General features: G+C 38.3%; 1 protein-coding gene across 1 annotated transcript in view; it reads left to right on the forward strand.

The window, feature by feature from the left end:
* Positions 1-1,891, forward strand: part of HTR2A (5-hydroxytryptamine receptor 2A) — a 27,945-nt gene extending 26,054 nt beyond the window's left edge. Inside the window, exon 3 of the mRNA XM_085324918.1 lies at positions 810-1,891. Coding sequence (XP_085181044.1) covers positions 810-1,609 — 800 coding nt within the window. The 3' untranslated portion in view covers positions 1,610-1,891. The remainder of the gene's footprint in view (positions 1-809) is intronic.
* The last annotated feature ends 11,351 nt before the right edge of the window (positions 1,892-13,242 follow it).

Raw genomic sequence — 13,242 nt, forward strand, 5'->3', positions numbered from 1 at the left:
ATTTTTTTTCTTTCCTCCTAGAACAGCTTGGCATTTCACAGCCTAGTCAGAAATCATTACCCAGAACACTTCAAATCTTCTAATGAAAAACTGGCTAAGGACACTTTTAACAGTTGACAGCCAATACRAGAAAAGAAAAGGAGGAGACATCGTGACTATAATTGATAAGAGTCTCTGCCAAAGTGACAGAGAGCAAGGAGGAAGTTTGGAGATCATTACAAGYGGGGTCAAGACCCAAGAATACGAAAACTTTGCTTCTGCTGCTATTAAGTGTTACATGACAATTTCATGGAAATGTATTCTCCCTGTGGCTGAGTTTTTCTGAAGGAGAGAGGGAACCCAGATTAAAACAACTGCAAAATCCTTTTAGTAACCTCAGTGCTGCTTTTCCCCCATTCCTCTTTGCTGGTAACCTGCAAAGGTGATTACAGCCACTTACAAATGCCAGAACCCAACAGATCACAGCTTAGTTCACAAAACTTGACATCTGCAAAACCACTGTTTCACACAGCATCTTTTCTTACTGCAGTCCTAGTAAAAATGTCCAAAGAACGGGATTAGCATCACATCATYGATGAAACATGAGATGCTGTGTTATCGTTGACTGTGCAAATTCAGCTTGCTTTGGGAAGTCTATCAATTTTGGCTATATCTGTTGGTTTCAGATTAYGTCCTGTAATTAACCACTCATTGCTCATTATTTGTGAAATGATCTGTGTACAGCTCAGAGTGTTTTGTTTTTCTTGGAGGCTGGAAGTGGGATTTATTATTGTTGTGTTTAATGTTCTCTTTCTCTAACCCACCTTCAGGTATCTCCATGCCTATACCTGTCTTTGGTCTACAAGATGATTCCAAAGTGTTTAAGAAAGGCAGCTGCCTACTCGCAGATGAGAATTTTGTTCTAATAGGYTCTTTTGTGGCGTTCTTCATCCCTCTAACCATCATGGTGGTCACCTACTTTTTAACTATCAAGTCGCTGCAGAAAGAAGCTACCTTATGTGTGAATGACCTTGGCCCAAAGACCAAGTTTGCTTCATTTAGTTTCCTCCCTCAGAGTTCCCTGTCTTCAGAGAAACTCTTTCAGCGATCTTTGAACAGAGACGTGGGGACTTCCGGGAGGAGAACAATGCAATCCATCAGCAACGAGCAGAAGGCTTCCAAGGTTCTTGGCATTGTCTTCTTTCTGTTTGTTGTGATGTGGTGCCCATTTTTCATCACCAATGTGATGGCTGTAATTTGCAAGGAGTCATGCAATGAAGAAGTCATTGGAGGACTACTTAATGTATTTGTTTGGATTGGCTACCTTTCTTCGGCTGTCAACCCACTCGTATACACACTGTTCAATAAAACCTACCGCTCAGCTTTCTCTCGTTACATTCAGTGTCGCTACAAGGAGGAGAAGAAACCTTTCCAGTTGATTTTAGTGAACACTATCCCAGCACTTGCATATAATTCCAGCCAGCTCCAGCTAGCACAAATGAAGAGTTTGAAAAAAGAGGCAAAAATGATGGCTAAGGATTATTCGATGGTTACAATAGGAATACGTCACTTAGATGGCACCTCAAAGGGAAGTCTCAGTCCTGTGAATGAAAAGGTTAGTGGTGTGTGACTCTGCTAGCCTGCTAGCAGCTGCCATGACAACTAGATGGTGTATGCTGAAATTTTCACCTTGCTGTGAGTGGCTCTGATAGCTTAGGAAAATTAGCCCTGTTCAAGAGACCCTCCAATAACATCACATACGCCTCATACCATCCTGTTGATGAAAAGCAGGGTTGAAATGRTATCAAATGTGCAATTTTTTTTCATACAGTACTTTGGCTGTTTTAAGCACAGGCTTTATTAAACTTATTTTTTTAATATTATAAAGGATATATTTCTTAAAGAAAAAAATGCAATTTCTGGTATTATAACATGGGCTGTGAAGAAATCTACGTATTTCTTTTCTTTTTGCAAATGAAAGCTAAGCCGTTCTTTGGTTGCCTCATAGATCAGGTTCCAACTAGTTYGTCTTGCCATATGGAATTTTGTTATCAATTACTGAATGAGCACTTTATGGAATTTTAAATAAAATGATGGTTTATTTGCTATATATATTTAAAATAAATTTTGAATCATTAAATAAAAATCTATTAAAACCTGTATAATCAATTATATAGAAATTCTGGTAATAAGGTTTTTATGGCTGTATTTTCTTCTGAATGGCCGTTCTGAAATGTTACTGGGCTTTTCTGCCATTTGTTCTGTAGTTCAAATTAGCAATCTTCAAAAGTAAATTATACTTGAATACTCCCTTGATTCTACCCTCACTCTTAATCCTTATTTCATGTCTCRTACTTTATTTCCATTCTACAAATTTCATCTGTCCTATTTAAAACTTGAAAATATTTTTTTCAAGAGTAATTATCGGGCTTGATTCCCTGCTCCTTCATACTGGTCTTGATAGAGAAGTTAAGTGAGAGAAGAGCATGGAATATCAGGCATGACGATGATAAATAATTTTAGGAAGCCTTCCATATCCATTCATCTGGTCAGTTCCAACAGTCTGATTTAAGTAATGTCAGTGGAAGTTCTGTGTAAGTAAAACCGTTAGTAAAGAATTTCAACAGATTATCTCTCACCATTTCTCTTTGGTTAAAAAGGCAATTATGCTTTTGGTTTTCTTTTAGTGGTTGTAGAGTCAGAATTATTAGAAAACTGTTACTTACACAAAACTGGTTTCCTCTGTTTTGCTGTTAGGGTACATTGCTCAGGAATGGTAGGTAGTTTGCACTATTAGGACTCAGCCTTAATGAAATATATACGTGCAAATGGGGCATATCTGAAAATAACAGATTTATAAACAGCAGAGTATTTCACCTGCATAGCTTCAAGGGCATAATACATAACGTAAAGAACATCAATTACATTGTTTGACAGAAATGCCTAGTCATGAAACTTTCCTTTCGGGCATTGTAGACAATTTCACTGAAGCCAGTAGGACTCTGTTGGACAACAGAAACATAAATGTCACATCCACCTGCAGGACTTCTGATTCTTTACATGGATTTTGCAACCATAGTCAGGAAATGTATGAAGGACTTCCGTTTCAGATCTTGTCCACCTTGAAAAAAGCACTACTTCATTTAAAGTCAAAGTTGAATGTTTTCATCATTTTGTAAGTCCTTCTCCTAAAGTTGTTCCAATCTTTACAGAAAAATTAAATATTGCCCAAGGCAAACAAAGAGACACACAGAATCTGATTCTATTCTACACACTGGGGTGTTTGTTTGGAAGAAGGAGACCTTTAGTTTAAAATACTGAATCTTGCAGTAGAGGAGGACTTTGAACCTGGGTGGTTATTTTGTTGATTTCCAAGCAACTGCTTTTATTGTTCTGTTGCCAGTTGTCAGCATGATAACCAAATCTGCTGGTTTTACAAGCAGTAACTCGCAGCACGGGCTGGGTCTGGGCTGCTTGGCACAGGTCACTGAGCAGTGCTGCGTACACTTGGTGACAATGACTCCATCCACAGCCTCACTATGTGTGTGCAGGTCAAAGTGGTGTGCTGTGCCCTGCTGGCGCAATGCCATTTATGTCATCCATCAGTACACGGCCATTAATGGTTCTCAAAAAAAACCCAAGAGCAATCCACAGAAAGGGAGGTTTTGCTTGTTTTATGGAAGAAGACTGGAATCACAGGACCCCCTGCAAATGGTCTAACCACCGTGCTCAAGCTGAGTTTGTTCATATGCTCCTTTGGCCTTGGGAACATTCAGTCATCACATCCAAACTGAAACCACTTCAGCAGAAGGATAAATTAATTCAGCACCCTCCTTCTCCCACACACCCCGCTTCAGGGTAATGCAGTAAAAGGGTGAGAGTCCTCACCTCCACACAGGCAGAGGAACGATTTCAGCTGGAATCTGCCAAGCTCTGCTGAGCATGTGGACCATGGCAGAAATAGGCAGAACTAGGGACTTTTCTCTCTCTTCTGCCGAGTTTGATGTAGAGTCTAAACCAGCAGAATCCAACTCGAGCTCATTATCACCCAGACCAGCCAGGCAAGTGCAGGCACTGATGGAGCACAAGAGCTCCAGGGCATTCAATGCAATGAGGTTTATGACACCTCCTGGTGTTCTGATGCCTCCACTCGGCAGCTGGGAAAGTGGTTTTGAGGATTCACCTTTGGCTTGGGCACCTTAGGAAAGAGGTAGGCAGAAATAACCTAAGCTCTTCTGTGGGTAGAGGTCTGAGGCTCAGGATTTGGCACCAAACCAAATTGCTTTCATGCAATGAATACTAACACAGGATTGAAGGACTCTAGCAGAAAGAAAACACAGGTGCTTCCACCAGTGCAGGGAATTGCCACATTTCATAAAATTTGTGCCCATCTTTTGTGACCATTTCCCATATGACAGAAAGAAGCAGAGGTAACAATGATTCCTGGCTCCACCATCAGTTTGTGCCAGGGAACGGAGCTGGCCTGTGTACCACAAGATTTACATGGGTGTCCCGCACTTCTATGAAGCTCAGTTCTTCCAGAAACTCCCGAGCCTCTCATTGCTGTCCTACACAGTCTCCTTCATCAGGTTGCACTCAATAAGCTGTTACTAAGCATATAATGTTTACTGCTTATGCTTTCTGCTTACTGTCTGCACTTCACCCACGTGGCACTGCAAATCAGCCCGTTTCTCATTCATTTCACCTTCTGTTTCTCTTTTATAATGTCAAATTGCTCAGGTTACTAATACTGACAGGGAATGTTTCACTACAAACAAAAAGGGGCTCAAATGCTCGCTTGATGTTTCTTTAAAAAATGACTCCAAACATTAAATTCTTTCCTTCTTATTAAAATAAAGCCTATGTTTTGGACCTAAACGACTTGACAGTATTTCTTTAATTGACAGCTGGAGATAATGTGATACTTATTTTGGGGGTTAAAAGCAGGGATAGCTCATGAGTAACTTTTTAATACCATGAGCACTCAGAAAGGTGGTTTTAATGAGTGATCAGCAGCTTTTGCCTAAGAAGCCTCTCTAAATCAAGATAATAAACATGCACGGCAGATAAGGATCAGTATCTCCAGCTCTCTATGGACCTTTTTGACCATTTTATGAGGCCTGATTCTGCCATCTTGCACCAATATGTTAATAGATTTTTATGTGGTTTGCCTTAGTGAGGATGACAGAGTCAGTGTCTGAATTTCTAATACTTACTGTTCTGGATCTGGAAGGTTGATAATCAGTAGATAGCAATTAAGAGAGTCATCGTATTGCTGAAGGATGTCAAAGATCAGCAGTTTTAAGATCAGAATTTTATAGCACTGGGCCTATGCTTGGAATGACCACTTGAACTCCTGAACACTACAGTGTAATATGACCAGCTTCAGAGCAACAATTCTGTCTTGCAAAAAAAAAAAAAATGTTTTCAATATGCATCAGACTGGAACAGAAACTTCCAAAATTTTCCAGAAAAAAAAAGGACATTCCCTATTGAATAGCTCTGAGGTTAGGATCTTCACCTACCATACAGGAAAAGTATTCTTTTTGTTTGATGAGTCAATCTGTCACATCTGCATCCATAAAAAATTGTTTTGACTGAAAAATGTTTTAACCAACAATTCTTCTTGTAGGTTTACATTTTATTGTTTAAATTGCATCTGAAAAACGTCCAAAGACATAAAGCTCACCATGTATCTCCTAAGCTGGTGTGCACAGTTTATATACTTCAGGGTAAAAAATCCTCTGTACTATCTCATTCAGCCAGTCATGCACTGTACTTATGTAATATTATTGCCAAATGGTGAGATGCATTCTATTTTGAATACGTAAGTTTGCTTATGTAAATACATAAAGAAAAATGTTTGCTGTATTTTGTAAATGTTCATGTAAAACGGTGTTCTAATGCTTTATTGTTTTGTCACATCCCACTGCTAGTAAAGCAGATTAAAATATTGAAATGAGGTCAGCGTTTTATAAACTGCAAGTTTGTCTTAAGTAGTTTTTTGGGCTTGGTTTAATTTCCCCCATACACACCCACAGTAAAATGTTTGCTGGATGCTAAAATCATGTTTAATATCTTGTCAGGGACAAAGAGGAATAGTGTGTTACAGAACTTGACTATCTCAGTAAACTGCATTCCTCAATAATGCATTGCAACCGTTCTATTTTTCTGAAGATGGCAGTTCTTCTAATGAAAAGGTGTACTCTTTGAATAAGTACATATGGCTTACAATGTTTTGGTCTCAGAAATAATGTACTTGCAATAGTAATATGACAATTAAATTAATTTCATTAGAAAATCACACTATAAAAGTAACATTAATAAGCATCATTAGTAAATAGCTTTACAACAACTTGCACAACCATAGGAAATACCCGAGCTACAGAACAGCAGTGCCATCTACTGGTAGTATTTCCATTCATAAGGAATAGTATCATAATCAGAAACGGACTGGATTTTGTTATTTTCTATTTTTCCACCTTAAGTAAAAAACAAATGCATTCCTGAACCAAACTGATCTAACGGCCCACATGCTCTTGTTTATAATCACAATGTATGCCAAAGTAGCAAGGCCACTTAGAGTAAGTTCTCCTAAAACCTAGATGTAGTCCCAAGAGTTTCATCAATCTTTGTAACATATAAGAGAGACCATAAAAAGGTGTATTTTCCAGGAGTTATCAAATGAAGAGAAACAGACTGTTTTAGTTACAAACCTGTGAAACACCACAGAGTGAAATGTGTTAGATAAAATCCCTGAAATTAAAATCCACTCAGTTTTACCTCTATGATACTACACTACTGTACATAGGCTCCACAGTATTACAATTTCTCATTTTATCTGGAAATCATCTTTACAGATTGACCAGTTCTGACATAATTTGCACTTGACTCTTGAAAGTGAATACATCTAGCTCATTCATCTGGCACTTCAAGACATAAAAGCAAAGAAGATATTTGGAAAAGAAGATACCTGCTCTACCAATTTCTAGTAGAATTCTCTGAGAAGATTGCTGGAAATATGGCATAAGGGTATCTGGAAAGTTTCTATAACATAGTGAAGATCTTCAATATACCTGCAGTTTTGACATAAGAGACCTAGCAAACACAGACTGCCATTTGAAAAGTCTCTTTACTTGAAGCTTATTTTGTTTGATACTGATATTTGTAATTCAGTCACAGACATTTCATGTTATCTGACTCTGAAAATAGTTCCAGCAACAGCTCTGCAAACCATAGTTTATTCTGGCCATAGTTTATTAACTAAATTAAACTTAAAAGTTTTTCAGTTGGATGGCAATCTTAATTTCAGGGTGAAGAAAAGCTGATGAATGCAATAGTTCTTTTCAAACTCAGTGTGTCAGTTTACATGTGCAGTATTAGTCATATTCTTAGTGTTTGCAGGGCTCAAATGAGGAGTAACTACATCTAAGCCACCTGGATTCTACTAGTGTGTAAACTGTACAAAGCCAGGAAAAATAGGTGATGGTTATAATTGTGTTAATACTTTAACTGGCAAATTTCTATCAGAATGGAAAATTAAAAACTAATGCAAACATAGCAATTTAGGCACTTGTGGAGCAAAATTAAGAGTTCATCATAGCCAGTCACTGCATTCTGCATTTTTTCACATGCTGTACCTTCTTCCAATTATATCAAAAATGTGTGAAGTAATATATTTTGAATATGACTATTTGGCCACTGTGGGTATGAACTGAATGAACAAAGAATCAGATCTGAGTTCTCTTCCTAATAGATCCTTAAGTAGTTTTTTTTTTTTTTTTTTTTAAACATCTCTGTTCACAATGGAGAAACTTGGGAAAGTTCCTATGCCAGAATACTTCCTTATGGTCATGTGTCAGAGGATATGTTTCAGTGCCAGTAAAAGGTGTCAGCAAAAGGTAACGAAACAAAGGTAAAATGAACAAAGATTACATAAACAATATAAACCAAACTATGGATGTATTCTCTGAAAAGAGTTACCATGCATGTGAATCAGCAAAACCCCTCACTCCTTAAACAGACTAAATATCCACAGGTTAAGAGAAGGCCCACGTATACAGAAAGAATCCCTGGGAGATAGGAAACAACCCACAAAGACTGATCAGTCTTCACCATGGACGGAGGACACCAGTGAGTTCTACAGGGTTCTGTATGGAGGCCTGTGCTAGTCTACATAGTGATAGAAACACAGGTAAAAAGATGTCAAAAAGTGACAGCTGTAAGATAGTAGAGAATTGAYTGCAAATTCTGCATAAAGACTTCATAATACTCTGCAATGGCTGTGGAAATGGCAGATGAAATTCAAAATACTTAAATTTAAGGTGATACATTTGGGGAAAAAATCAGCCCTAGCTTTAGATATAGAATAACAGACTCCAAACTGACTGTTACCAATGGGAACTGAGATCTTGGGCTTGTAACAGATGGCCCTGTGAAAACSTCAGTTCAGTGATCAGTAGTAGTTAAAAGTATTAGAGTATAACTTTGCAAGGTACAGAGAAGGGTAACAAGGACAATCACAATTGTGGAATGGCTTCCACACAGGTAAGTATCTAAACAGACTTAAAATAAAGTTAAGTTTGGAAAAATAATGATTGATGTGGTGATACAACAAAGACCTGTAAGGATATAAGAGAAATGGAGGTCATTACGGAATGACGGACTGTTCAAYATTTCTTCTAACGCAAACACTAGAGACATCAAACAATACCGACTTATAACAAACAAATGGAGATAATTCCTCCCACACTGGTTAATTAAACTGTGGAACTCACTGCCATATGACACTGTAGAAGCTAAGCTTATATGGCTTCCAAAAGGACTGGGCAAATTAATGAAGGAAAAAGCCTAAGAGGTCTCTTCAGCATTAAGATGATAAATATCTTTAGCCAGAGAACTGCAGGGATCTCAGATTGCTAGACATCAGCAGAGTGCTCTCTGGAGGTATTAGCATCTGCTCACCCATGCTTCTGCTCTTGCTTCTACCAGCTTGTGCTACAGATCATCTTCAAAACAGGGTGTTGGGCCTGAATGGGCCTTCGGTCTTAACAACTATAGTTGTTTTTATATTAGGTTTTAGACTGAAAAAGTGATCTGTATATGAATTTTATTAAGCAAWTCCTCATTTTTCTGTTATTGTTTTTCCATAAATATTTGTGCAGACACATTTGTGATTGACTTGAAAGATCTCAAGGAGTCCATTTCTAAATTCTTACATTGTAATTCACTAGCAATACAAATATTACTATCTTTTGAGTTTGTTGTTATTTTTCCTGTTAYGTGGTAAGCGTTCTGTAGCAATAGAGAAGATTGCCAGTGTAAAAATGCACTTTCCGYGTGAATAAAACTCATCATGGCTGGATTCAGAAAATCTGAATCTGTTTTCCGTATGTGAAGCAGAAATGGAAAGTGCTTCTTCTCTCTTTTGGTCTTGTAGACAGTGAACTCTTCAGGTCAGGAGCTCTGCCTCACTGGGTATTTCTACAGTGCTTTCTACTGTGGACTTTGTCTTTTTCAATGACAATAGAGCTCTTCCTCCYTTTTTTTTTATGGACCAATATTATCAACAGTGCAGAATACCATCTTCCTTCACCACTGTAACTTAAATTTTTTTAGAACTCCAAAATATGCCTCTGAACGGAAGCTTCCTCTTTTCACAAAGACCTATTCTTTTCTCAGTACCTTTGCTAATGCAAGGAATAAAAATAATCTTTTTTTATTTGTATGTCTCACTCCTTTTTAGTTTGCTATTACTYACAGTGTGACATCCTCTGAAAACACGGAAGATGTATCCAAGACATAAAAGTAAGGGAAATTTGGGTAGGTACCGAAAAAAAAGTTGAAGCAGAGGGCTACATTTTTCAGAGCATTTGACCAGTGTATGATCCTTTCTTCRGGTACATATTACCCTTCATCCAGAAAGTTACTAAAATAAAGTTGATTTTCAAATAACAAAAGCTTTTTTTTTTGGGGGGGGGGGAAAGGTTAATGCTGGATTAAATCCAAGCCCTGTCAGGTTCTCAGGTGTGTGGTCACACCTCTGCCACATCTCAATGCCACATGGGGCAAATTCTAAGCACACACCAACCCATGGCTCAATGGAGCACCCTMTGAAAAAAAGCCAAATGGGAGTGGTGTCTTGCTCTGCGCAGATCCATCATCTGGGCTATCAGAAGAGCAGAACCCCAGAGTGYATCACAACTCACACCTACTGGTCAGCTTAGACATAACCCCTAAGACTGGGAGAACTTTTCACAGGTTATTTGGTTGACGTAATCTTTGGTGTTTCCTCAGTTGTGCAATGATGCACTTCACAGTGCCAGTACACAGGTGTCTTGCATTTTACTTTGGGATAGATTCTGRTGTTTCGGGTGTCGTGAGGATTCCTATTCTGTAAGTGTCACTGTTGGAAACAGTGACACCAATAATACAGTAAAATGGTGATTACCCAGAATATTAGCAATTAAATCAGGCTTTGTGTTGGTTGCTGTCATTTCACACTTCATTTTCTGTTTAACTATTTGAGCTAAAAACTGTTTAATGACGAAGTCAGAAACCTCAGTGGGTAAAAAACACTGTTTTGGGGAAGGAAAGTGAGAGACAATGTGAAAAGGGAAGAAAAAAAGCTCTTTGTCCCCTCAGCATGAGTTGACCTAAGGCAAATTCTAATAAAGAAGAGCATCAAAAAGTTATCAGTATGAGGAATGAGATAAAAATCATACTTAATTTCAATGTAATAGTAAGAAGAGGCCTTCCCAGAGCAAGAAATACTCTAAAATGACATTAATATTAAAATTTAGCTCAGAAAGATGTAGTCAACTTGGAGCTTATAAATGAGCAACTAGTTTGTATTTCATGAAGTTTATTTGTAACAAATAATAAAAGGAAATTAGGGAATAAATAYAGACAGTATCATAATTGATCCACAATGAAAGCCTCGCAAAAACATCTTAAATTGCTTACATCTATTTCATAATGTTTTCAGAAGTGTGACTGAATAACTTTTTCTCCATTTTTAAAATTCCAAAATCTTAACTTTTTCAAAAAAAATCCRTAACATGATGTAACAAAATCTTTAATGGCTTGCTATGCTTTCTACRCATAGAGGAACTAAAAATATATGAACTCTGTAACAGAATACAGCCATTTTAGCAGCTATATCCCCTGAGCATACTGAAAGTAGGCCTCCCAGAAACAACAAATTTGGATACCATGTATTAAATGGAATACAGATACTTCTGTTATTTTTTAAATAGCGTAACAAAGCTGTGGAAGGTTATAACAAGCATATATAACRTATCATAAACAAACACTGAAAGGTTGCTGTAAGAGATTAAAATCAAGATATAAGAAACCATCACAGGGCTAATAAGCTTAAGGTTATGCTTGACCTTAGAGTAAGTGCATAAATAAAAAGGCCAAGTTTCACATTAATTAAGCTAATCGGGACCACAACACARGCGTGATGACCAGCTAATTCATCTGTATATTTTGAGAGAGGAATGAAATTTTTTAAGATGTCCGTGAGTACTGTTTCTCTTTGGATTTGATCTCTTTCTAAATATCTGGCATTTAGTGTGACCTGGTTTATGCCAAAAACATTGCATCCTCATACTCATTTCTGTGAGCCCCAGAGATGATGTCTTTGGCGGAACTGTTTCAACACATTACAGCCCTCCAATTCTTTCCTTTATTCTAGAAACATGGCTTCAACAACAGGCTTCAAAACATCTGCCACTTCTACTTCTCTGGAACATCTTGATTAAATTTAAACTTTGTTCTTACCCTCCCAGTTCAGCAGATACTATTCTAAACAAGATTGGTTCTGTGAAAGTCGAGGCTATAAACAAAATGCTTTGTAAACAGTGCAATCAATGAAATATGACTTCAGAGATGTGTATCTTTTGTCCTCTCTCCCTCTTCCTATTCTCAGCTCTGTCTCTTAACCTCACCTTTTTTATCATGCATGTAGCAGCACAGGTTGCAGCTGTTTGGGAGCTATGTATTTGTAAGGAATCAGTGGAAGAAAACTAAGCGTGAGATCTTGCAGAAGGCAGAGCTTTACAGAATCTCTAAGTAAATTCGTTTTACCAACTCACATTTATTCTCTCATTAACTTAATTTACTCAAAGCATGTCACCCACATACTCCCAAGCACCAGGATGTGCGTTTTCAAGTGGTCCAGCCAGGACCACTTGTGTGCAGCACAACAGGCACAGGATGCTGGCAGCCAGGCTCTCATGACGTCTCTAGAGTTCTTTCTGATGGGCAACAAGAGACAATTTTTGGACAGATATTTTATATTTGTTAAGAACAGTCTTTTACTATTATATTCCTGTTGTGCCAGCAGAAAAAGTAATGGCACATGTGMTACACTGTAATCTTCTTGCCATCCTCCCATTATTAGAGTGCAAGGTCTTCTGGCATTACTACATGTAGCATTACTACAGTGCATGGCTGTCTGGTCTTGACTGAAACACCACAATCCTCAGTGTAATTGATGGGGAACAGTCGTCTTTCTTATCAGTCACTCCTCTAACCCTTTGCTCTGCTGTTCCTTCTGGTGTTTCTCCACACGCATCCATACCAATCTTTGTATTTGTGTTACATGTTCACTCGCTGCATGGCTGATACGAATTTGCTGACTGCTTTCAACAAGTGCCCAGTCATGAGGTGCTGTTACAGACAGAACAAAAAAGCATTGCTTTACATTAGCACTCAAATATGCTCTATAGACATCAGTCTGAATTAAAAGCACAGCTGCCTCAGGGAAAGAAATTTTKTTTCTCTTTTTTAAGAATACAGACTTTAACACATTTCTAAGGATTGAATAGCTCCAAGGAAGGAGACTCTACAACCTCTCTGGGCAACCTGTTCCAGCACTCAGTCACCCTTACAGTAAAGAAGTTTCTCTTCATGTTCAGAYGGAGTTTCCTGTGTTTCAGTTTGTGCCTGTTGCTTCCTGTCCTATTGCTGGGCATCACCGAAAAGAGTCTGGTCCTAGCCTCTCTACATCCTCCCTTCAGACACTCGAGCATTGATAAGATCCTCTCTGCCTTCTCCTCTCCAGGCTAAACAGTACTAGCTCTCAAAGCCTTTCCTCATATGACAAATGCTCCAGCCCCTTAATCATCTTAGTAGCTGGACTCGCTCCTAGCTCCATGTCTCTCTTACACCGGGGAACCTGGAACTGGACACAGTAYTCCAGATGTGGCCTCACTAGGGCTGAGCAGAGCGGGAGAGTCCCTTGACTTATTGGCA

This window comes from Rhea americana, unplaced genomic scaffold (assembly GCF_003343005.1).
Source record: "Rhea americana isolate MKP2758 unplaced genomic scaffold, rheAme1 scaffold_95, whole genome shotgun sequence".
Classification (NCBI taxonomy): domain Eukaryota; kingdom Metazoa; phylum Chordata; class Aves; order Rheiformes; family Rheidae; genus Rhea; species Rhea americana.